General features: G+C 33.5%; 1 protein-coding gene across 2 annotated transcripts in view; it reads right to left on the reverse strand.

The window, feature by feature from the left end:
• DPP10 (dipeptidyl peptidase like 10) overlaps positions 1-27616 on the reverse strand; it is a 704745-nt gene that overhangs the window by 140551 nt on the left and 536578 nt on the right. For both annotated transcript variants that reach the window (XM_054478149.2, XM_054478150.2), the window contains 2 exons: positions 27347-27399; positions 27165-27246 (listed from right to left, as the gene is read on the reverse strand). In XM_054478149.2, coding sequence (XP_054334124.1) covers positions 27165-27246; positions 27347-27399 — 135 coding nt within the window. The remainder of the gene's footprint in view (positions 1-27164; positions 27247-27346; positions 27400-27616) is intronic.

A 27616-nucleotide genomic window follows, 5' to 3' on the forward strand; every position in this document is an offset into this window, starting at 1 on the left:
CTTTCTTCCCAGGTAGGTGTCCCTCCCTCTCATTCATCCAAAGATTAACAAAAGGGATCCTGCATATGCATTTCAGCCTCTGATGTTAAAATAATGTTTTTACATTTGTATTGTAACTCTTTGTATTTCAAATGGGGATTCCAAAATTCTTAGAAAAGATTCCATAAAGAAGAATGAGGGACACTAGAAGAAATTCTCATATGCCTATCAATGGGTTTGTGCCTAATGCTTTTCCAGTTTATGGGCATGCTGATAAGAAAACAAATTGAAAAACGCAGAAGGTGGAACTAGGCTTGGTTATCTACCATGCACATTTTTCCCACAGCTTGACTTTTTATACTACTTCATAAAATTTCAAGGCATCTTTGGCCACAAAGGAATAAATATTGTTTGTTTGTTTGTTTGTTTTTGCAATACAGAAACATCCAACTTTTTTTTACTATATTCTTCAAACACAATGTATACCAGTAAAATAATCATAGAAAAGCAAACTTGGTTCCAAAATGCCCATGTCCAGAATTAATTTATTCCTGTTAATATTCTTATGAACTTAAATTTAATTGAACCCATGATGACTGAGGATGAGAATCACTTAAATTCAAGCATAACTTAGGATCCACAATAAAAAGCAGTTAGAATACTTCCCTGAGTCTTTTTCTCCCTATGAGATTCTATAGAATTGGCTATCCTTTGTACTTCAGTTAATCTGTCTGTTACAACGGGATACAACTACATACTACCTATGGTGTATACATAACTACATCACAATATGCCCTAGTAACTTTTAATTTGGGGGTGAAAAGCATGTGAAAAGGTATTCAACAGAGTAATTCCTAATTCTCAGTAATTCATGTTGGGTTGTTCGCAATAAATTATTTCCTGTTGTTCCTCCCTTCAGTTCTAACTGCATTTTCCAATATAACAAAACAGAAACTGTCTGCTAGTGTTTTCATTGATATTGTCCAATTCAATGACAACAACAATGTTGTATTAGTACACATTCCACAAAGAAGAAAAACCAAATTCTTCAGGCTGAAATTACCAGCAAAGTATATAGTTTAGAATAGATCTCTTAATCCATCTAAAAGGCAGCTTCTGCCTTAGTGAACCGCATTCACTTGCCGTTGCATAAATATGGATCAATGTCTGTATTTGTATTATTTGCTTGTTCATTGGAGAAGACATTGATACACAAAACAGAAAAGACACCTTGGTCAGAACAGCTAGGTAGACTTCCTGGAAAAATAGCATTTTTGTCGAGTGTTAATGCCAAATGATATTGTAAGTTTCATATCATTTAAAGAAACATGTAAATATGTATTTGCTATTTGGGAGAAATAGTTTTAAAATGTATTAATAAAGAAAATGTAAAGATAAAAGAAAAGTGTGCATGTGTACAATTGTGCGGGTATGCACGGAGACGTGATGATTATACAGTTCACTCATTCCTCTACAGTTTCTCTGCAGTCCTAATGTGTCTGTGAAACAATAGCGACTAAGTCACAGCCCCTGTTGCTGAACAATTCTCAATTTAACGTGAGAAGGATAAGGAAGAGCTAACAAATTACCGAATATGGTATGGTATGTTTATAACATAGTGAAGCATAAAGTGTTATTGGAATCTGAGGGAAGGTCATGAAACAGTCTGAATCTGGTTGAGAGAAGGGAGGGTCAAAAAAAGGCTTCAGATGAGCCATGGTATTTTAGCTGGGCCAACAAGTTCCAGTAGATTTTTCTTTTTCTTTTCTTTTCTTTTTTTTTTTTTTTGAGACGGAGTTTTGCTCTTGTTGCCCAGGCTGGAGTGCATTGGCGCGATCTTGGCTCACTGCAACCTCCGCCTCCTGGGTTCAAGTGATTCTCCTGCCTTAGCCTCCTAAGTAGCTGGGATTACAGGCATGTGCCACCACGCCCAGCTAATTTTGTGTTTTTAGTGGAGACAGAGTTTCTCCATGTTGGTTAGGCTGGTCTTGAACTCCTCACCTCAGGTGATCCGCCTCCCTCGGCCTCCCAAAGTGCTGGGATGACAGGCATGAGCCACTGCGCCTGGCTTTTTATAATTTTTTTTTTTTTTTTTGAGACAGAGTCTTGCTCTGTCTCCCAGGCTGGAGTGCGGTGGCGCGATCTTGCCTCACTCCTACCTCTGCCTCCCAGGTCAAGTGGTTCTCCAGCCTCAGCATCCCAAGTAGCTGGGACTACAGGTGCCCGTCGCCATGCCTGGCTAATTTTTGTACATTTTTAGTAGAGACAGCATTTCACCACCTTGGCCAGGCTCATCTTGAACTCCTGATCTCATGATCTACCTGCCTTGGCCTCCCAAAGTGTTGGGATTATAGGCTTGAGCCACGGCGCCCATCCAGTAGATTTTTCTAAGCAGAGAAAGGGCTGTTCCAAGTAGAGAAACTAGTATGAGAAAAGGCAGAACAAGATGACACATGTTGAAAATACCGTGTATAGAAAGAACCCAAAGGAAAGAAAGGCAAATGTTAAGGCAGAGACATGTATGCTAGAGAAAGAGTGGGGTCAAGATACAAATGTAAAAGAATTATTGGAGAACAAGAGAGATGTAGGGAAAATGCACACAGAAAACAGGAAGACACTTTCTTAAAAATTATTCACTGTTTACTTTGATTATTCTGAATAGTTCCACCTAAAAACTGGCTAGTACAATACTGGTCCAATTTTGGAGATACAATGATGGATAAAGAGTCAAGACATTTAAAAATCATGATCCTAAGATCTTCTGTTTTATTTTTAATTAATGTGGAAATTATTTTCTTTGCATTCTGCTCTAGTGGAAAAGCAGTAAGTGAATAGGATAACAACAATCTCAACATTACTGTAATATAACAATTAAGGTAAAAGGATATCTCAAACTGAACCTCCAAACACCTTTCCCATATGAGTCTCCTACAGGTATTAATACGTAAACAAACAACATGTGCTCAGTGAAAATGGACTGTTTTTCACATCAGCCTTTGGTGGAAGGTGGGTGTGGTTCTTTGTGATACTTTAATATTAGAATAGACTAACCTGAAATGAATAGAAGCAGAAAAGCAGATGTTTAGACAGCTAGACTTTACAGGAAAGTCCAAATTCAGTCTTCAGTGATGACTCAGCATCATAACTCTTGAAAAGATTTAACGTGATTGAGGAGAAAATGAGCAGTGGACTTCTGGGGCAGGTGTCACCAGTGCAAAAACATTCTGGCTTTATAAATGGATGATGGGATAAGAAGAGATTAAAAGAGATGATGGTTTGACATGAACTAACTTTCATAAAAGTCTCTCTGAAGAGACTTTTGAAATTCCTGAGAATGTAAAAGTAATTCAAAGAGGGGGAAAAGGAGGAGGAAGACAAAAAGGAGGATAATGAGAATTGAGGAAGTACACCCAGATTCTAAGTTATTTGCTCAGTCTCTCAGGCTGCAGTGCAAGTCTCCTGTCCAGAATCCTTCATCACATACTTCAAGAAATATCATGCTTTGTAATAGCATTTATTCTAGAACAAGGAGCTTCAATGAATCCCATCATCACAGCAACTAAGTCTCCCTGACGCCAGGCTTAGTGACCCCCTTCCTCACACAGACAATATCACATAAATCTTTCATGCCATGTATTCCTGTTCACATCAGTCATCCCCAGATTGTAAACCTGTTGCCACTAAAAATTGATCTTCCATCAATTTATCATTCCCATAATAATGTTCAATAATCCCTGACTTTTTATCCATTCAGCATTCCAAAACCTTTAACTCTACATTCTAGAACTGTCACTCCATAACCAACCAACTTACCTCTACTCTCAATGCAATCTCTTCTGAGTGTTCCTTCTCCTTCTTTGTCATAACTGACGTCTAGGTCTTCCTTGATGACACAGTTTCCCAGCTGCCCTCTCTCATGACTACTGCTTATCAACTCACACCTCAAGATGCTCATTGCTACCTATTGTTTTTTTTTATTATTATTTTTTATATTTTTTTACATCAAAACGTTTCTACTTCTTCATAAAAAAATTATTCTCATATGAGTTTCATTCCAATCAGATTTACTACTTTTTGGCTCCTCATTGTAGAAGAGTGATTTTCTAAAAAAAAATTCTAATAGGCATCGTATAAAAAAATTGTTTTCATGGTCTAGAGTGGTGTTCAACACACTAGGGTACATAGGCAGAATCTAGTCAGTTCCTCTTTTTGTATAGCATGCAAAGTAAAAATGGTTTTTGTAGACCAACATTTGCAACGGACTTGATGACAGGGAATACTTACACGCAACCCGCAAAAACATATTTCATTTTTTTCATTTGTAGGCTTGTATTACATAACATTGTACTTATTATTTTACTTTGAATAACTACAATAAAATTTTGTAGCGGTTTGATTTCTATCTTATTGTAGAAGCACCTATATAACTTTGGTTTTGTCTCTTGTCTTACAAAGCCAAATATATTTACTATATGATTCTTCACAGAAAAAAGTTGCTGATCCCTAGTGTAGGGTAAAACAACTATGAAACATTGTGTTAAATAAAATTAGACAGTTTCTTTATATATCTATATATATATATTTAATTCAGGACTCTTCAAAGCTATTTCTAATTTCATTGAGAATGTTTGAGAACTAGGATACTATACTGTATTTTCTAAATTAGGAGTCCCCAGCCCCCAGGCCATGGACCAGTCTGTGGCCTGTTAAGAACTGGGCTTCACAGCAGGAGGTGAATCGTGGGCTTCATCTGTGCTTATAGCCACTCCCATCACTCACATTCCTGCTTGAGCTCTGCCTCCTGTCAGATCAGTGGTGGCATTAGTTTCTCATAGGAGTGCGAACCTTATTGTGAACCATGCATGTGAGCTATCTAGGTGGCATGCTCCTTATGAAATCTAATTGTGTCAGTGTCTCCCATTACCCCCAGATGGGACTATCTAGTTGCAGGAAAACAAGCTCAGGGCTTCTACTGATTCTACATTATGGTGAGTTGTATAATTATTTCACTACGTATTACAATGTTATAATCATAGTAATAAAGTGCACAATAAATGTAATGCTCTTAAATCTCCCAAAGCCATCCCTTCCCTGCCCCAGTCCATGGAAAAAAAATTGTCTCCTACAAAACCAGTGCCTGGTGCCAAAAAGGTTGAGAACTGCTGTCTTAAATGCATTAGACAATGATTCAAAAAAACAAAAATCAGACCATTTTATAGGTCCAATATTCTAGGAAAACCCTTAAAAATGCATTTTAAAGTATATCTTCTTACTTAAGTAAAAATGAACTAATATATGGATCACTATTTGTAACCTTAAGAACCAATTATTTTTACAGCTTTCAAATTGCATAACACGTTAAGATATGTGTCAGCTCAGTGTCGGCAAAGTCTAGTAATAAGAACAAACTCATCTTTAAGAAGTTGTTTCTAATACCTTTATCTTCTCGGCCTCCTCACATTGCCTTGTTTCAATCAAAATCCACAAAAATCACCTTATCCATATTATTTACCAACTACGCATCTTTTTCATTCCCACACCTATATAGGATTAGCATTTCAAATCTCCATTGAAAGGACAGTCATTTCAATGGACTCCATCTCAGACAATCACCCTCCTCTTGAATAAATCCATCCTGAACACAACCGCTAGAGTAATCTTAAACTCCATTTTATGATGTATAAGAATCCAGAGTGACTCTCAATTTGTAACCTCTGCAAATACGTAGCCACTGTAGCATTCCAGGTCAACCAAGACAATCCCATTCTTTATGTGTATCCCTCATTTTTCTCATCTTTAATTTCTCTAACAGTACTTACCAAATTGTCCCTAATAGTCTTTGCAAGTAACTTTTTTCTTTTGTAAGGTCTCTATTTCTTTTCTGCAAATTAATGTATATAACTTTCAAACCTGAAATTAAGAAACTGTGGTTCTAAGACAGCAAATCCTCTATTCACTCCCCTCACCCCATAAAAAAAGAAAAAACATGTACTCACCTAGCTTTATCTGCATGTTATTGTGCTATACGAATTTCAGTTTTGCCCAAAGTATTTCTTGACTTATCACCTCATGCTTCTAGATTTTAAATATCTCAGCAGTTCAGTTCTTTCATTTTTTTTCCAACTGAATTCTCCAGAGTGACTAACACATTACAGATCCAGAGTGACTAACACATTACAGATTCTAAAAGCAAACTTCTTATTCTTTAAAAACTCAAGTGCTGTTGTTTCTTTGTGGAAATATTTTCCCCATTTTATTAACTATATTATTGAAGGTTATGACCTTTGGGAGGAACACAGGCTACCAACAAAACGGGATCACTTAATAAATTTTTATTAACTGCATGATTAAAACTAGATTAGCTACCAAGAGAATACATCTTAGGTTTTAGGAATAAGAGTAAAACAACCTCAAATTTTAAAAGCTCATAATGTTCTAGAAAAAAGTTGAAAAAATTTTAAGTAAATCATTTTGAAGGCATTTTATAGTGACTTGTTTCAACTTTTCAGATGTATTTGTAATCAAAATGTTAGAAAAAAAATGAACATTGTTTATGAATCCATGATGCTATTATTGTTTGATGAAAATAAACTACCTCATTTACTGCATACCCTTAAATTCTAAAATTATCAGGCAATCTGATTTTTATTAGTAACTAACAATTCAAAGTGCCTTGTGAAAATTATTATTAAGGAAGATAATAATCTCACGTAAAATATAGAAATGTTACAAAGGTATAATTTCCTTTCTCTCTCACCATTTTTATCGTTATAGTTGTCACACAACATACATACATACATACCCCCATATTGTCATTTTTGCTTTTAACAGTAATATGTTTTATACAGAAATTAAGAGGAAATTTAGTGGTTTATGTTTATTCATATACTTAACATTTCCAATGTTCTTCTTTCATTCCTGAAGATCCGAGTTCCCCTATGATATTATTCTTTCTCACTGAAGAGCATATTTTGTAGTGTGGGTCCCTTATTTTTCTTTAATCAGAAACTGTCTTTATTTCACTTTGATTCCCCATGGTTCTTAATGAGAAGTCTGTAAGTATTCTAATGTTGGTCCTAGTTTTATGTTGTGTTGTGTCTCTGTTCACTTCCACATTTTCTGTTTATCTTTAGTTTTCAACAGTTTCACTAACATTTACTTTTGAGGGATTATCCTTGAATATATTGTGTTTGGAGTTCACTGAGCACCTGGAATATGTAAATTTGTGTTTTTTATTGCATTTTAGAATTTCTATCATTTTTTTCAGATATTTTTCCTGCTCCATTTTCTCCTTTTCTTCTGAGATTCCAAGCACCATCTGTTAGAGATTTGCAGTTATCCTACAGGTCCCTAGGGGTCTGTTTTTTTTGTTTGTTTGTTTGTTTTGTTTTTCTCTCTTTTGTAAATTTCTTAATTTTTTCAGATTAAACGTTGTGTATTGATCTATGTGCCACAGACTCTGTTCTCTCTCATCTTCATTCTGCTCTTTATCCCATCCAATTTCTTTTTTATTTTAAATATTGTTTTGAAATTCTAAAAGTGTCCATTTTCTTCTTTTTAATATTCTTTGCTTATCTATCTGTCTATGAAAGGTAGGATATATAAGATATATAAATATATCAATAGATTTAAGATAGGTGTATTTGTATGCTGATATATCCTATCTTTTTATTCCTTATGCATTTATTTTTATGAAGGTCAGGAAATACAGTTAGAATAGCAGCTTTAAAGACTTCGTCTGAAAATTCTGTCATTTATAGTTGAAGTTCAGTCAAACACTTGGCTGCATACATGCACACCACTAGTTACCCCTGCCCTGACTCTCTCAGGGATCCTTCTCATTCTCTGGCGGTTATAGCTACTCAAGGGCTCTTTCTCTTGCTCTTGCCTAAACGACAGTGGGATTTCCTATCGGAGATTCAGCTTACTTTATACCCACACTCTTCCTCCACTACAAGTTGCCCTTAGGCTAAAACTCTAAACAAAACTAACAAAATGGAGGAATCCTATTTTGCGAGTTATGTTCCTGTAAATTTCACTGCCTTTGAAAATCTGCCTGGTTTTGTTCAGGCTCGAGTCCTTGGGTAGCTTTTTATGTGTTGGTTTGTTTTAAGGTTTTGTCAGAGTTTATAGATGAATTTGCTTGAAGATTAATGTGTGAGCAATTGCTCTTCCATATCAGGGTTGTAAAACCATTTATTCAATTTTAGTCAAAGTTCTTTTCATTGTGACTGCTCTGAAGTAAAAGGTTATTCTCCAGTACATTCTTCACCATATCCAGGTGTAGTATTTTTATTTTTCCTTTTCAAGAAGAATTTATTAATGTCAAGTGAATTATATAATTTTAAAGGGTGAAGCGGTTTATTTCTAGTTTTGATTCTAATTCCAAGAATAAGTACGAAGATCTGAATTATTAGTATGTATACAAATTTCATTATGCTTTCAGGGACAGCTTTTTATGTTAGAGATATAAAATTGGTTAGAAGATGGTGAAAATTTTCCCAAAAAAAAGCTCTTCTGGAAGATACTGAATTTGAATAACATAAGGAAAATCAAAAAAGTTAGTGGGCAAGCTTTGTTTGTCTTAAATGAACAGCCAACTCGACAATATTCACCCCCATATCTCAGTTCAGTTCTGGGATGTTAGAAACAGTTATTAGGATAATTTTGAAAGAATTAAGAGTTGAGCACCAATTTGTAATGTAATGATCTTTGCATTCTATCCTCATTCCAGAGCACATCAGAAACAAATGATACCACGGTCTTTTAATAGCCAACTTCAATATTATTAGCAAGTCTTTTCTACCAAGTAGAATTAAGGTCCAAGTTACAGTTGCTTTTTAAGTTCAGCTTTAAATGTCTAGTCCTTTATGTCCCTTGCTCCTCAAATTCTAGTTCCTCTTCTAACACTTAAAACAATATGTAAAATAATAACATTAATGTTAAAGACCATATTACCATTATCCTACTACTCTAAAACAATAATTATTTTTACTTTAAAATATTGCTTTCCCTATTTTGTCCCTGATTATGTTTGACACATGTAACACATGTAGAATCTCATGACATTGTATATGATCATTGCTGCTGACATGCACTTCAGAATATAAGATATCTGCCTCTATATCTATATCCATATATAATAATTTGCCACCTTTTTCTTTATGTTGGAAGTTCCTGATGCGCTTTAATTTTCATATGCTATGTTAAAAGTAATCAATTTTGTATTTTAAGTTTCACCTTGTTATTCATAATTCTGGAAATATTTAAATAATACATAGATATTTTTGTTTTGGGGGAATGTTTTACCTATTGTAATAATAAGAACATACTAAGTAACAATATGGACCTTTCTTTTATCACTGGATAGCACTGCTTTCCTGCACATAGAGAAGAATCATTAATTTTAATGTCTTCTGAAGAAGCCACTATTTTATTATTTTATGTACCATACTTTATTTTACTAGTCCCATAATAATAATTTAAGTTGTGTTCAGTCTTCTATTTTGTTTTTTAAATTATAAATAATGTTGCAATGAATCTTCTTGATGTATGTCTTGAGACACATGTGTAATATATTTACAGGATAAAATCTACATTTGAAATCACTAGATGTATAATTTTATATTACTTATTAGATATATTCTAATTCCAATAAAAAATGTGGAGTGTGTGTGTGTGTGTGTGTGTGTGTGTGTGTGTGTGTCTGTAAAATTTGTTTGTTTCTTACTTAATTCCTTTATGGTCACAGAATATAAGTCAGTATGAATTCAATTCTTTTATATTTATTGATACTTGTTTTATGGCCCAGTGTGTGCACCTAAACATGTCAAGTATTCTGTAATTGTCATGTATAGTGTTCTAGAAAAGTCAATTATGTCAGTTTGGTTGATAGTTTTAATCAAACCTTTTATACCCTACTGATTTCCTATCTACTTTTTTCATGTTTTACTGTAAGAGAAATGTTGAAATTACCAGCTAAAATTGTCAGTTTTTCTATTTCCTTATGTTTCTCAAAATCTATTAAAGTGTATATTTGCTTTCAATCCTTTTCTGGCTCTGCATTTCTTTTTACTCTATGTTCCTTAGAGATTATAGATTAGGCTGTAGCTGATTACTGGTATCATAAAAGTTGTACTGTCTTTTCTTATTTTCATCTCTTTGGTTGTTCCTAAGGAGGAGAGCAAGTGGAGAGCTCCTCTACCACACCACTTAAAAGATGTCTGAAGTTATTTCTGACATGAAGTGTCTCGACATTAATGCAGACCACAGTTCCCTTTGGGGAGTTCTCTGCAGGCCATTTAATAAAACACAGTAAATTACTAAAGTACTGAACTCTGCCTAATTGGGATCTTTTAACCTCAGGGGTTTTGTTAGATGGTTCACTTCTCATGGTAGACACTATTATAATCTTATCATTTTTCTTATCAGTTTTTGTTTAGACTGCTGATCAAATGAAACTTGACATATCACTCTAGGTTAACCCTGTCTGATCAAATGTAAGAATAATAGATATAGTGTAAGAGCTTAGTTGCAATGATACAGAAAGAGTCTAATATTCAGGAACTTTCACTAACTGTCATTTACATTGCTCTTTCATTCAGATAGTTTACTTAGCAGGAACTGTCTAAAGTATACATTGTGTATATTAGATTATGCATGACCCAGGTGAACAGTTAAAAAATCTACAATCCCAGGATTTTCATGCTTCTTACTCCACAATTTAATATTTAATATTATGTTATGAGCAGGATGAAATAAGACATGCCACAGAAATTGTGATTTACATTGGAAAACAAGAGAAAAAAGACAAAGTCATTACAAATATCTTATTATTTCTAAATGACTAAAATATTGCCTAAATATGAATTAAAGGAGGTTTATGGGATTGCTCACCTGATGTGTAGGTGATTTTTACACAGCAATGCAAATTAATTTTCCTTTAAATTATATACCATAATTGCATATTTGTCCCACATACCTGCACAATGTTAAGGCATTTTATTTATGTGACATTGTATTTCCTGTTACACTTACATATGTAATATATTCATGTAAATATATACCTAAATACATTGCAAATTTATAAGTGAAGATAGTTAAGATAATTTAAAGGTGAGGTTTCGTTTTCTGTTTTTTCCACCCCCTTAAACCCAAACAGACGTATCCCCTTATAGTTTATTACTATTTCTGGCATAAATATTTAGTAAATAAATGATATGAGCTGCTTGGTATTGATTTTCCTGATCTCAAATTTGATTTGAGACCCATTGGACATTAGATATGGGGCAATACTACAATGTGGTAAGGGAGATTGTTTTTATACCCTGCAACTAAAATCAGGAACATTCGATTTTGTTTCAGATAAAATGAAAAGGTAACCTGATTTCAGTTATCTTCACTAATGAAGATGAATGAGGTAAACAACAGCAAAAAAGTGGTCCAAATTTATTTATATTGGAAACACTCATCATGTCAAACACTTGGTATTAATAGTGTAAATTGTTTGGCTTCACTCCCTAGTGGTTTTCCTGCATCACTCTACCAACTAGAAATGAGCATCGTACAAACTACAGTTAAATAACTAACATGAAATAGAATTTGTCAATTGCTGGCCTTGTTTCCTTATCTACTTCCATTAAAGCTCTGGTATAATAGGACTCTAAGGCCAAGACTTTCAGCCCAGAATGTGCTTGGCACCAGCAGTAATGTGTGTGAATGTGTGTGTGTGTGTGTGCATACAAACACAAATATATTTGTGTATGCTTATCATACATTTCTTGAATGTATCCTAATGAGATTTAAAATAATTACTTTTGTATTAAAAAGCATAGACGTTTAATGGAATATGAGGCAAAATCTCATTGACTTTTAGTAGGAAATGTGAGATTTCAAAGATATGTTTGAAAAGTGCTACCTTAAATACTACTTGGGAAAAATTGATAAAATAGTTCACAATTGTTATTAGTAATAAAGTAAGAGATTATATCACAAATTTAAAGTCTCCCAAAGACACTAAACCATTGCTCATAATTTGAGGTTTTAATAACATTTTAAGATAAATTTCTAGTAATAGCAAAAACACAGGTGATAGAGAGATGTTGATAATTTTTGTTTGTATTTGAAGAATTACCTAGACATTAAATTTTTCAACAATACAAAAAAACCCCAAATATTAGCAATTTCAGGGAAGGAGTCTCAAAGAGGACGTTTCTGTAAAAAGAAAAAGAAACCTTTAGAAATACACTTCTTTAATATTTGCCTCATTTCATTTACATTAATTAGGTTTATAAGATAATTTTTATCTTTGAATAGCAATCAAATTCTAGATCTCAGCATAAAAGCTTGTTATATTGATATATAGTTGATTATCATTGCAGTTCCAGATTATAATGATGGCTTCTACACCTAGCTCCCTGCTTCCAGATTCAATAGCTTATGGTATATCATGGCCTCCTTTACAAGATCTATCTTCTCATACATGACTTTTTCCCATGTTATACAATCCTCAAAACCTTTGGTTTCTTGTTTTACACAGAAATAACAATAAGTCTCATTAATTTCTCAATGCAACCAGAAATTTATTAAACTTACATTTTGCCTTGAGCTACAGTAAATTTTACAAAAAAGGAGGAGGAAGAAGTGGAGGAGGAGAAAAACAAATGAGAGAGAAAAAATGTTTAACAGATCCTGTATTCTAGCTGTTCTCCTTCAGTCAGTGGTAGAAGATAACAACATAAACAAATACTATTAAAAATTATTTGAGAGAGAGGAATGCCAGAATCCCAAAAAGCAAACTATTCACTTAGCATGGAGTAAGGGTTAGAAAAAAATTATCAGAGAAGAAGAGAGAAAGTATTTAACAAAGACTTTTGAAGGAAATTTTTTTTCTTTAAAATGACTAGGTCTACCAAAGAGAATGACTCAGAGACACAGAGGAGTCAGATGTCTTTCATCCAAAAATCATAAAGAGTTTGGTTCAGGTAGAGAAAAATATGTGCTCTGTGCTGGAGTGGCAGGAGCTCAGATGATGAACCAGTTGTCACATTAGTTACATTAATGACATTGAGTGTCACTTCAATGACATTTTATAACCTTGTGGGAGTCTGTTAAGTATGTTCAATTTTAACATATATCTCTGCGGATGGTGGCTGAATTAGAATGACTGGAGATGTGAGAACGAATTTTAGAAAATAAGCTACTAAAATATCAAGGTGAAAGATGATGAGGCTCTGAATTAAGTGAATTATTTGTAGGAAAGAACAGGTGGGAACAAAATAATAGCTATTATTTCTTGAGTTCTTACTGTGTTAAGTGTCATACCCACTGTGATGGTTAATTTTATGTGTTAACTTGGTTAGGCTGTAGTGCCCAGTTGTTTGGTAAAACACTAGTCTAGACGTTGCTGTGGAGGTGTTTAGTCGATATGATCAACATTTACAATCAATTCATTTTAAGTAGAAGAATATTCTCAATAATATGGATGGTACTTAGCCAATCAGCTGAAGGCCTTAAGGGTACAAGATGAGGTTTCCCCCAAAAAATGAATTCTGCTTCAAGAAATTGTGCCTAACTTTCCCAACTGCCAACTTGCCCGACAGATTTAGGACTCAAGACTGAAACATCAACTCATTAATACTTGTCCAGCCTGCTGGTCTTCTCCACAGACTTCAAAGTTGTCAGCCCTCACAGTTGCATGAGTTAATTCTTTAAAATCCTTCTCCCTCTGCCTATATATATGGAGATATATATCCTATTGGTTCTGTTTTTCTGGAGAATTTTAACTGATACACTTGACATACCTCAGTTAAAACTTAAAACTGGAACTAGCTATGACCATCTTTCATTTTTAATGTGAGTAAATTTGAGTGTACAGCCTTCAACTCTCCCTAAATCACAAAGCAAAAAAAGATAAAATAGAATAAAGAAAAATAATGGAAAAGAATCTGGACTTGAGCTTCTTGATTCTAGATTCACTCTAATCAGTAACATGTTTTTCCTTTTAAAGCTGAAATCCCTTCACCTGATTTTCAAAACTCTTCCATTCTTCGTGATATAATTACAGATAAGTATACTTTCTATTTTTATTAATTATATCAATTTCAAAATGTTCTACAATGAGTAATTTTGACCTTTATAAGGCTACATTATGTTTAAAAAGAAAAATGACACAACTTCTTGCACCACAAGCCTTTTCAACTGAATGCCCAAAATATTCTTCCTATTGTAGGACTTACCAGTTCTTTCTTTAAAAAAACACCTATTCTTCACATACCAAACAAGTCACCCATTAAAAATTACAGATTTATAGTTTGTATTGAATTCTCAGATGTGCACAGCTATTATCACTATTAATTTTATAAAATTTGCATATCTCAAAAAGAAGTCCCACATACTTTAGCTATCACCCCCTGATCCCTCAATCCTTCCAACTGTAAGTAACCACTAATCTGCTTCCTGTCCTGCAGACTTCCTCATTCTGGACTGTCACATAAATGAAATCATATATGACTTCTGAAAGAAGACTGGCTCCTTTCACTTAGCATGTTTTTAAGGTTCATCCAAGCTGTAGCATGTATCGGAGCTTCATTTCTTCTTATGGCCGAATAATTTCATTGTATGAATAATAATTTCATTGTTTGAATATACTACATTTTGTTTATCCATTCATTTGTTGGTAGACATTTGTCTTTTTCCTCACCTTTTGGTTACTATGAATAATTCTGCTGTGGACATTCGTGTACAAAGTTGGTGTGGACTTTTAGGCATATACCTAGGAATGGAATTGCTGGATCATATGATAACTTTATGTTTAATTGTTTGAGGAGATATCAGACTGTTTTCCAAAGAGTCTGTACCATTTCACATGCCCACCAGCACTCTCTGAGGGTTAGAGACGGACATCTTTAACTTGACTAAGTTCTGCAAACTTGACCCTGAAGAACAAGGAACTGGACCTTGAGGAACAAGGAAATTGACCTTGTTCCTCAAGGTCATTGTGTCACTAGTCATCCTTTGGCAGGATATACATGTCCCTATTGTGTACTAGTAAACAGTATTCTCACTAGTAAATGGTATTATCAGACTTAAACTTTTGATGATCGTATAGGAAAGAAATGTTAGCTCACTTTAACTTACATTTTGCTACTTACTGCGATGGAATTATATCAAGGCATCTATGTTCAATTGTGTTTACCTACTGAAAATGGTAAATTCCTAAGGTTCAACTTCATATTAAGATCAAACTTCCTTCCATAGGAATTGCTATTTTGATGAGCTTATTGGCCATTTACATATTTTTTTATATCTAGGTTCATTGCCCATTTTGGAATCAGGTTGCTTTTTTTTTATTAAATTTTAGAAGCTCTCTATATAAGAACTCCTGTAATACTTTATTCCTGTAATATAAAATTCCTCTATATTAACCTCTTCTTAGATAAGTGATTTGAAAATATTTTCTCCCATTCCACAGGTTGCCTTTTTACTCCATTGATAGTGTTCTTGATGCACAGAAGTTTTAAGTTTTGATAAAATCTAATTTGTCAATTTTTTAATTTCATGTGTCTTTTGTGTCATATCCAAGAAAGCACTGCAAAATGATTCAGTTCATTTATTCCTCCCAATATCTTCAAACTTCTGCCTTATATTTTCTTCTAAAAGTTTTATAGCTTTAGATCTTATGCTGAGATATTTGATCCAATCTGAGTTAAGTTTTGAATGTGGTATTAGGTAAGAGTTTATTTTTTGTGTATGTGGATATACAGTTTTTCCAGTTATCAGTTGTTTAAAAAAGATAGTCCTTTCCTGATTCAATGATTTGGTCATTTGATCATAAATGTGAAAGTTTATTTTTGGACTCTCTCTTCTTTTCCATTGGTCTATATCACTCTCTGTGTACCAGCACAGGTAATTTATGTCACACTATTTTGAATTCCATACATTGTAGTAAGTTTTAAATCAGTAGTGTGAGTTCTCCAACTTTCTTCCTTTTTACAAATGTTTTGGATACTTGAAGCCCTATGAAATTTCATATGAATTCTAGGATAGGCTTTTCTATATCTGCAAAAAAGACATTATTTGGATTTTGATAGGGATTGAATTGGATCTGTAGATTGTGTTGGGCATATTGACATCATAACAAGATTACATCTTCCAATTCATGAACATGGTATGTCTTTACACTTATTATGTGTCCTTTAATTTTTTTCAGACATATTTTGTAGTTTTCATTGTGTGAGTCTTTCATCAATTTGACTGAGTTAATTTGTTAGCATTGGATCCTTCCTCATGCTATTGTAAATAAAATTATTTTCTTAATTTCCTTTCAGATTGCCCACAGTTATTGTACAGACTTACAAATGTATATGATTTCTCTGTGTTGACTTTTTATCCTAGTACTTTGCTGAATGTGTTTATTAGTTCTAAAATACTGAGTGTGTGTGTGGACTCTAGGCTTTTAAAGAAATAAAATTATATAATCTGTAAATAGAAATAATTTTATTTTTCTTTCCATTTGAATTGATTTTATTTTTTTGTTTGCTTAATTGCTTTTGCTAGGACTTCCAGTACTGTGGTGAATACAAGTATCAAAAGGAAGGATCCTTGCCTTGTTTCTTATCTCAAAGAAAATATTTTCAGTCTTTGACCATTAAGTATAATGATCACTGTTCATTTTGCATACATGATGACATTTATTATGTTGAGGTACTTTTCTCCTATTTCTAGTTTGTTGAGTGTTTTTTTTTTAGTCATATAAGGGCGTTAAATTTTTTTAAATGCTTATTCTGTATCAGTTGAGATGATTATGTGTTTTTTTTCTTTAATTTCATTAATGTAGTATATTACTGACATGATTTGAATCTGTGTCCTCACTCAAATCTCATGTTAAATGTATTTCCCAGAGTTGGAGAAGGGGCCTGCTGGGAGGTGATTAAATCATGGCAACGGGTTTCTCATGAATGGTTTAGTACCATCACTTTTGTGCTTTTCTCAGGATAATGAGTGAGTTCTCACAAGATCTGTTTGTTTAAAAGTATGTGGCAACTCCCACCACCTTTCTCCTGCTCTAGCCACAGGAAGATGCCTGCTCCAGCTTTCCCATCTGCCTTGAGTAAAAGTTTCCTGAGGCCTTCCCAGCCATGTTTTCTGTACAACCTGCAGAACTGTGAGCCAATTAAACCTCTTTTCTTTATAAATTACCCATCCTCAGATATTTCTTTATAGTGATGTGAGAAGGGACTAATACAATTACATTGATCAGTTTTTTATATATTGAATGATCCTTACATTTCAAGAATGAATCCCAGTTAGCTATGTTGTATAATCTTTTACACAGTTGAATTTGTTGTACGAGTATTTTGTTGAGAATTTTTACATAAATGTTCATATGAAAAATTGATCTATAAGTTTTTTGTAGCATGTATAGATTTTTGAATCAGGGTAATGCTGGTATATAATGGGTTAAGAAGTGCTTTCTCCTCTTTGACTTTTTGGAAAAGTTTGAGAAATATTGGTTTGTTTGTTTGTTTTTCTTTTTGAGACAAAGTCTCACTCTGTCTCCCAGGCAGGAGTGCAGTGGCGTGATCTCAACTCACTGCAACCTCTGCCTCCCAGGTTCAAGCAATTCTCTTGCCTCAGCCTCCTGAGTAGCTAGGATTACAGGCGCCCGCCACCACACCTGACTAATCTTTGTATTTTTAGTAGAGACAGGGTTTCACCATGTTGGCCAGGCTGGTCTCAAACTCCTGACCTCAGGTGATCCACCCACCTTGGCCTTGGTGTTAGGTTTTCTTAAAAATGTTTAGTAGAATTCACCCATGAAGACATCAGTTCCAGAATGTTTTTGGCCAGGAGGTTTTTCATTACTGCTTTAATATCCATATTAACTATAAGCCTATTCAGATTTTCTATTTCTTCGTGATTCTACTATGAAGTTTTGCATTTTGGGAACTATCTTCATTTCATCTAGGTTATCCAGTTTATTGGTATACAATTGTTCATAGTACTATTATAATCCTTTTTATTTCTGTAGAAACGGTCATAATATCCCCACTTTCAATCTGATTTTAGAAATTTGTCTTCTCTTGTTTTTTTTTTTTTTTTTTTTAGTCAAGCTAACTAAAGGTTTGTCAATTTAGTTGATTTTTTTAAAGAACCAACTTTTGATTTTAGTGATTTTCTCTGTTTTTTAATTATCTAATTTGTTTATATCTACTATCTTTAGGTTTAGTTTGTTTTTCTTTTTTGAGTACCTTCAGTTGTAAAATTAGGTTGTTGATTTGAGATTTTTTTTGTTTTCTAATGTAAGTGTCTTAATCCTTTCAGGCTTCCATAACAAAATACCAAAGACAGTGCAGTTTGTAACAGAAATATATTTATTTACAGTGCTGGAGGCTAAAGAATCCAAGATCAGGGTTCCAACATGTTTCAGTTTTTGGTGAGAGCTCTCTTACTGGCTTGCAGATGGCAGCTTTGCCCTCACATGACTTTTCCTTTGAGTGTGTACAGAGAGACAAAGAGCAAGAGTGAAAGTGAGAGTGACAGCAAGAGCAAGAGAAAGAGTGAGAGAGAGATCTTCCTCTTCTTATTAAGCCACCAGTCCTGTTGGATTAAAGCGTCACACATGATCTTGTACAAACTTAATTACCTCCTAAAACTTTTATCTCCAACAAACTAACAAAGTCTCATTGGAGGTTAGGGCTTCAACATATAAATTTTGTGGGAACACCATTAATTCCACAGCAGTAAGTATATACAGCTTACACTGTTTTTGCTGCATCTCATACATTTTGGTATGTTGTGCTTTCATTTTACTTCATCTCTAAGTGTTTTCTAATTTTCCTGTAATTTTTTAACTCATTGGTTGTTTGACAGAATGTTTTCTAATTTTCACAAATGTATAAATTTTTCAGTTTTCAGTTTGTTATTGATTTCTAACTTTATGCCATTGTGATCAGAGATCTTTTGTGTGATAATTTTTTAAAAGCTATTGAGACTTAATAGGTGGCAAAATGTATGATCCACCCTGAAGAATTTCTCAAACACCGTTGAAAGAACGTGTACACTGTTGTTGGGTTGAGTGTTCTGTATACATCTGTTAAGTCTAGTTGGCTTATTGTGTTTTTTATTTATTTATTTATTTATTTTAAGATGGAGTCTCGCTCTGTCGCCCAAGCTGGAGTGCAGTGCCACATGTCGGCTCACTGTAAGCTCTGCCTCCAGGGTTCATGCCATTCTCCTGCCTTAGCCTTCCGAGTAGCTGGGACTACAGACGCCTGCCACCACGCCCGGCTAATTTTTTGTATTTTTAGTAGAGGCAGGGTTTCACCATGTTAGCCAGGATGGTCTCGATCTCCTGACATCATGATCCACCCGCCTTGGCCTCTCAAAGTGCTGGGATTACAGGCGTGAGCCACCGCGTCCGGCCTTATTGTGTTTTTTAAATCCTCTATTTTCTTAATTATCTTCTGTCTGGTTTTTCCAGCCATTATTGAGAGTATGGTGTTGAAATCACCAACTATTATGGTAGAAATATATATATATGTTATATATATTCCCTTCAATTATATTCATTTTTAGCTTTATATATTTTGATGGTCTGTTATTAGGTATATAAATGTTTGAATTGTTATATCTTCTCACTGTACTGATTTGTCTCTCAAAACTGTTTATGATTTAACGTCTATTTTTATGTTAGTACGGCAACCCCTATTTTATTTTGCTTACTGTTTGCATGAAATATCTCTTTCCATTCTTTTATTTTCAGCTTATTTGTGTCTTTGTATCTAAAGTGAGTTTCTTATAGAGAGTATGTAGCTGAATCATGTTATATTTTAAAACTTATCTTCTTAGTTTCTCTCTTTTAATTGAACAATTTAATCTATTTATATTTAAAGTAATTACTGATAAGGAATAACTTACTTTTGTGATTTTTCTATTTCTTTTCTATATCCCTTATCTTTTGTTACCCTCATTTTCCACATTACTGTCTTATTTGAGTTTAGTTAATCTTTTATAGTAGAATGTTTTAATTCCATTCTCATTTCCTTCCTTTTGTGTATATTTATTATTTTCTTTGTTGTTAGCATGGCGGTTACATGCAACATCATAAAGTTATGGTGCTAATTTGAATTTATACAAGCTTAACTTCAATAACATTCAAAAACGTTGCTCATTTATAGTTTCATCCTCACTTCCCTCAATTATTGAAGTCACAAAATTACATATTTGTATATTGGACATCCAAAGGTATTAACTAATGACATGTAAGGCATTATTCTCTTAAATTATGTGTAAAACAAAATGTGAAATACAAATTAAAGTGAAAATAATATTAGCTTTTAGACTAAAAATTTTAAATATGTTAGCTTTTAAAGTAGAAAACAAAAAGTGCAGTTACAAATCACTGTAACAATAACATACATTTCTATAATTGCCCATGTATTTACATTTACCGGGATCTTTATTTCTTTATAAGGTTTCAAATTACCGCCTAGTGTACTTTCATTTCAACCTGCTAGACTCCCACTAGTAATTCTTTCAGGGCAGGTCTAGTGGTAACTCTTGTCAATTTTTCTTTATCTGAGAACGTCTTAATTTCTCCCTTGCTTTTGAAAGACAGTTTTGCCAGACATGAAATTTTTGGTTAACAGATTTTGTTTTGTTTTTCTTTTAGAATTTTGAACACATCAGCCCACTGTCTTGTGGCTTCTTATGTTTCTGATGAGAAATCTGCTGATAAGGATACGTTGTATGTGACAAGCGAGGAGGGCTTCTCTCAGGTTGCTTTCGAAATTCTCTTTGTCTTTGTCTTTCAACAGTTTGATTGTAACTTGTCTTGGTGTGGGTCTCTGAGTTCATCCTATTTGGATTTTTTGAGCTCTTGGTTATTTATACTAATGACTTTCATCAAATTTAGGGCTGTTAATTTTTAAAAATATTTTTTCTACCCCTTTATCTCCCTCTTCTACTTCTAACATTCCCACAATCCGTATGTTGCCCCACTTGATGGTACTCCACAGGTCCCTTAGGTTCTGTTTATTTTTCTTCAATCTTTTATTTTTTATGTTCCTAATAATCATTTCGCTTGTCTTATCTTCAGTTTCACTACTTCTTTCTTCTGCCTGCTCAAGTTTATCTCGACTCTCTAGTAAAACTGTTATTTCAGTTACTGTAAACTTTTGCTCTAGAACTTTTTATTTGGTGTCTTTTAGGTTTACTCTCTCTCTCTTCATTGGTATTTCCATTTTGTTCATACATCATGTTCTTCATATTTTTTGTGACTTCCATTATTTCTTGATGTTGGGTCTTTTATCCCTTTGAATGGGACATACTTCCTTATTGCTTTGTATTCTTTGTAATTTTTTTATTGTTGAAAACCAGACATTTGAATCTAATAATTTTGGTATCTCTGGAAATCAGAATCTCCCCTGATGTAATTTGGATCCGTGTCCCCACTGAAATTGCACCTTGAATTTTAATAATTCCCACATGTCATGGTAGGGACCTGGTGGGAGGTAATTGAATCATGGGGGCAGGTTTTTCTCAAGCTGTTCTCATGATAGTGAATAAGTCTCATGAGATCTGATGGTTTTATAAAGGGGAGTTCTCTTGCACATGCCCTCCTGCCCACTGCCATGTAAGACGTGACTTTGCTCTTCCTTTGCCTCCCACCATGATTTTGAGGCCTCCCCAGCCATGTGGAACTGTGAGTCCATTAAACCTATTTCCTTTATAAATTACCCAGTCTCAGGCATGTCTTTATTAGCTGCTTGAGAACGGACTAATACATTCCCATTTCCCATGGTTTGCTATTTTATGTTTTTGCTTTTGTTTTGTTATGTTGGTTCTTTTGTAATTGTTGGAGGCTGTCTTTATGCTGAGAATCAGCCTTAGGTGAAAAAAGTCTTCTCAGATCTTTAGTAAGCCTGCATCTTTCCCTGTGCATGTATGGTGACTTGCTGATTTCTCCCATATATTCAGTTGCCTTTGAATATCTTAATCTTTAATGGCTGACATCCCTCAAAAAGGAGAAAAATGAAGAGTAGGAAAGGGCACTGGCCTTTTAACCACCTCAGAATTCACTTCAGCTGGAGGGAGAGGAGCTTGTTATAAGGGTGTAAGGATGTGAAACAATAGCTGTCTTCCTCTATATCTGCAATTTCATAATGAGAAGGGGCAATAAGCAATAAGAATACACATCCTTACTTACTTATTATGGCCCTTATTGTCCATCCTGGTTCCTGCAAGACGAGTGCATGCTCCAGGAACATTAGCACAGCTGTCTGCCATGGGACTGGGGTCAAAGATAGGTAGCTGCTTCTGAGCTAAGAGTTCAAGTCAACTAAAATTAACCACAAACTTCCATTCAAGCCTTCCCACAAAATTTACATGCTTTCAATAGACTAGAGTTCTCAATAGTTACATGTCTACTGTAGCAATTGTTATCTGAATGGAAAAACAGATTCCTGGTGCTTCTCCTTCTACCATAATTCCCAGATTCCTCTTCCCAAACCATTTCTTTTCAATAAAACATTTACTACAGCTAAAGTGGTTTACTCACCACCTTCTCCAAATAATGCACTCTTTATTGCTTCAGGTTCATTTTTCCACAAATTTTGACACATCTAAATTGCCTTTACTTACACTTAGTGCTACTGAAAGTTCTCCTCAATATTCTGAGTTCTAACTTAGATCCTCTTCATCAGTAAATTATGTCAATCCCTTGCCTCTCTTCTATAAAACCAGGAATTTCTTTTACAGCAAATAAGATTAGAAGCTGAAAATGAAGGATAATTAATTATCCTTAGTTAGTAAACACTACAAGGCTCTTTATTTAATGCAAAACTAATTAAAGTATTATAATGACTCATCTCTAATAAAATCATATTGCTGAGTTTGCTAATGGCTTCAAATATTGACAAAGCATGCCAAACTCATATGAAATGGACCATTGGCCATTTGTAGAAGTATGTCTTTTACTTTTTTAAATTTATGTTTGCATGCACTCAAAAGATAAACTTGATAAATATGAAATTTCTCTTAAGAATTCCCCAAAGGAGTTTGAAAAATGACATTACAGAAAACTTAAGCTTACTTCTCCACAAAACTAGTCACCCTAAAATTCCCTAAGGTGTTTAAATTCATATGAAAACAGATTTTTTAATAATAGTAAAAGTGAACCCCTACAAAATACTTATTATAGGCCAGATACTATTCAAAGTGCTTTAGAACTGTATTTCATACATTAAACACCAGAATAGCACTATTGATAAAGCACTACCATTTTAAAGATGGAAACAGTAAGGCATATCAAGATTAAATAATGTTCTCAAGATCAACAGCTAGTAAGCAGTAGAACCAGAATGTAATCACCTGCAATATGGCTTCAAACAGGGAACCTATAATTTTTATACATTTTTAGTATTTTCATAATTGTCTTAAATATATTAAAAAATAAGGAATCAATAACAAATAAAGAAAATGCATACTTGAGTGTATCAAAGTGCTATTATTTTGTCATAGGTGTTGGTTTCCCTCAAGTATGAAGAATAAGAGGGTCATTTAAAACCAACCAAAGTGTAAAAGATTTTCCAAAATACTGTCCATTTTTTTCTAAAATACTGGGCAGTATTTTGTACAAAAGGTGAAGTTGTCTTGGGTTTCTGTGTTCTGGAATTTTGTTTGTTCCAAAGTTGCTTCTGGCCCAATGGACCAGCTCTATTGTTCACAACATCAGAGTGAAACAGGAAGGATGAGAGTGCCTGCCACTTCTTGGTGTCCACTCACCATTGTCCACGAATGTTTCATTGATTACATGCCTTATCTAGACCAAACCCTGCACATTCATATTTACCATATTCTACGCAAATTTTGCTGCCACTTTTCAGAAATATCACAGTGGGATAGATTACAGAGAGTTCTGTGACGGTAGATTAAATGCATTGTTTGTTAATTTATCTAAATATCTACAAGATAAAAGGAAACATAATGTCTATAATCTGTGGTATCTGGACAATTGCATACATTTTTCATTTTAAATCACTAACCTGTTTTCATCATAATGATTTACCCAATTATTCAACCATTTAGTGTGGAAAGGACAGTGAATGCAGGGTTGTTTGTAGGACTTCTTTGAATATTTGAGGGTCCAGATTATTTTCCAATGAAAGGAAACCTTATTTAGCAACAGTGTATTATTCTGTAGCCTTCTCATGATATGAAATATCTATTATAATTACCCTATTTCACTAATAAGCTTAAGAAATATACATTCAGATTTATAAAATAGGATATAAATAATAGTAATGTGCACCTTATTATGAAAAACAGTCACATTTTCCAAAATAATTATCACAATGATATGATGGTGTACATATTTCTATTTATAGATGAGGAAATTGAGGCTTGCAGGAAATTAAAAACTTAACTCAGCCCAACCAGCTATTGTTAAAACAGCAATTCAAATTTTAAAACAAACTGGTGGATTCTAAACTACGTTAAAGGAACTAGTTAAAGGATAGAATGAGGGTTGGCAGATCAGAATTATTAAAGGTAAATAAGGTAAATATATTGATTAAGGTATAAAAAATTTGAATTCAATAGAAAGATGTATTTATCATTTTATAACTTCCTCATTCTTTACAACATAGTTCAAATTATATAATGCAAAATTGACAACTAAAGAAAAAAATCACGTATCCACTGTCATTAGTAAGAAAATATAACTCTTAGAAACATAATTATTAAGATTGATCCAGTAGGCACATATAGAACATTGTACCTGTCATATAGAAAATATATAAAATTATCCATCACATAAAAGGCATTTTGAAAAAATCCCAAGCCATAAAGCATGTCTCATCAATTGCAGTCTCTAACTAAAACTAACTAAAAAAAATTGTAAAACTTAACCCAGTAACCATAATAGAATCGATTTTTTAGTATTCCAGCAAAAACAAAAAACAAAAAACCCTACCATACCTAGTTACATTCATAGGTTAACTAGTGCAGAAGGATTTTAATGACATAGAAATTATAAAAATTGAAATGGAAAAGAAAAATGTCATTATTAACAAAAAGCATAATAGTCTACATAGGATTATTTGGAATTTATAATTGTGTGTAGCAAGGTTGATATATATTAAATAAATACATAATTTGAGTACCTTTCTATTTACCAGTAGCAAACATTTTTAATATAAGAAATGCAAGCACTTAAAAGAGTCACCAAAATGATAAAGTGTAAATTTTTAGATATAAAATTGTAAAATTTGACTGAGATATTGAGTCTTAAATAACTAAATACATATATTAAATGTTTGTAGATATGAAGATCCAATATCACTAAGATGTTAATTTCCCAAAATAGACATATAGATTCAAATAATAAATCCAAAATTCTGAAAATGGGCATGTAACATGAAAGACAATTGTGACATTCATATGAAAGGCTAAAAAGTCAAGAAGAGTCAAAGTCAGCATATGAAACTGCCTTGTCAGATAGTAAAGGTTATTTTAAATAAGACACTGTTGTCTTAGCACATTAATAGAAAAACCACCTGGAAAAAAAAAAGAGCCGGAGGAAGACTCATGGATGTGTAGAGCATAACACTATAACACTGCAGATGAATAAAGAATGAAGTCAACAAAAGGTTTCAGGACAATTGTTGGCCATATGAAACATATATAAAAATGGATAGGGACTTAATACCATACCAAAAAAAGCAACTTCAGATGGATGGATCAAGAACCTATACATGGAAGGCCCACTTGAAAAATTCTAGAGAAGTATGATTTCATTGTAAAGATTTCATCAATAACACAAAGTACAAATCATGTATTTGATAAATCAGACTACATTTATAAAAAAATATGTTTGTAGAAATGGATCCATTAAGAGAGTGAGAAGTAAATCCAAAAACTGGATGAAGATAGACCAAACAATGTATTAATATCCAGAACATATAAGGGGTTCCTTTTAACTAAAAAAAAGAATAAAAAATGTGAATGGACAAATATATGAATAGATATTTCACATATGAAAAAATACAAATTGCCAGTAACCATATGAAAAGTTGCTCTAGCTTATTAGAATTCAAGGAAATACTAAATGTTAATAAAACTATAACGAAATACCATTTTGTGTCATCATTTGGGTAATTACTTAAAAGTCTGGAAAAATAGGTGTTGGCAAGGATATGGAACAAAGAGAACGCTCTCATTGTTGCTGGTAGGTGTGAACACGCTTAACAAATAACCTAGAAATCAGTTTGGTGATGCTCAGTACATCTGAGCATGCACAGGACAGTAAGCAATACTACTCCCTGAGCAGTATTCCCTTGAGAAAGGCTTTACATGGTCACCATGAGATAGGTACAAGAATATAATATTGCAGGCTGGGCTCACTGGCTGATGTGTGTAATCCCATCACTTTGGGAGGCCTAGGTGGGTGGATCGTTTGAGGTCAGGAGTTTGAGATCAGCCTGGCCAACATGGTAAAACCCCGTCTCTACTAAAAATATAAAAGTTAGCCAGGCCTGGTAGCATGTGCCTGTAATCCCAGGTACTCGGGAGGCTGAGGCACAAGAATTGCTTAAACCTGGGAGGCAGAAGTTGCAGTGAGCTGAGATCTCACTCCAGCCTGGATGACAGAGCAAGACTTTGCCTAAAATAAACACACACACATATATATATATAATTGCTCAAACTGCTTTATACATCAATAATTATCTTTTTGAGTTTGTAATAATTTCAAAATAAAAATAAAAGTAAAAATCCTCTCTTAAGAGAATATTAAATAATTCTGTCTAAATTTTTACCCTGAACAATGCTTTAAGAAAAAATAATCTTTATTTTGAACTTTTCATGAAAACTGACAATATTATGTAATGGAAATTATGCAGTACAAGGTCCTAGTAACCTTGGATCTCTTCTAGGTCTCATTATAAACCAGCAGTTTAATCACATATTACTTAATAAACTTTTATCTCTATTAACTGATAAAATAATACTAGTATCATTTAATGTATTCTTAAGTTGGAATATTAGATAAAAGATATGAAGGACTTAGGAAAACATAAAGTTTTGTAGGACAGGTTTTCCTATGGTTTTTCCAAAGTTTCAGTTAACATCTTCCATAACACCATGATTGGCAGTGTTCAGTGCATATCAATGCCTGCGCTTACCAGCTGCTGCCCTTGGACACCCCAGGCCGCGTACTGCAAGACGGAGTCCTCTACTTCTGGAGGATTTAACTCCCAAACTTCCCTTGAAAAAATGTGAATATTTTTACATGAACAAACTGATATCTACACCAACAATTTAGTAACACAATTGCTCATGAAAACCAGAAAATCAAAGAACTTACCTAGTGTGTATGTTGTAAATCACATATGAAGCAGTATACGAATAATGAAAAATCTGAAATTAAAAAAGAAACATTATCGATCATAGTTTTATCTTAACGTGTATATATATATATATATATATATATATATATATTCTTAGTAAAATCCAGGTAATCCAAGAATTGGTGTTAGGCAGAAATGAAAATATAAAATATTCTAGCTCAGAAACTCTTTGTGCCTTATGCCTAATTTTTCTTTCTAATATCAATTCCATTGCTTATTTAATCCAC

Source organism: Pongo pygmaeus, chromosome 11, assembly GCF_028885625.2.
Source record: "Pongo pygmaeus isolate AG05252 chromosome 11, NHGRI_mPonPyg2-v2.0_pri, whole genome shotgun sequence".
In the NCBI taxonomy this organism is placed as follows: Eukaryota; Metazoa; Chordata; class Mammalia; order Primates; family Hominidae; genus Pongo; species Pongo pygmaeus.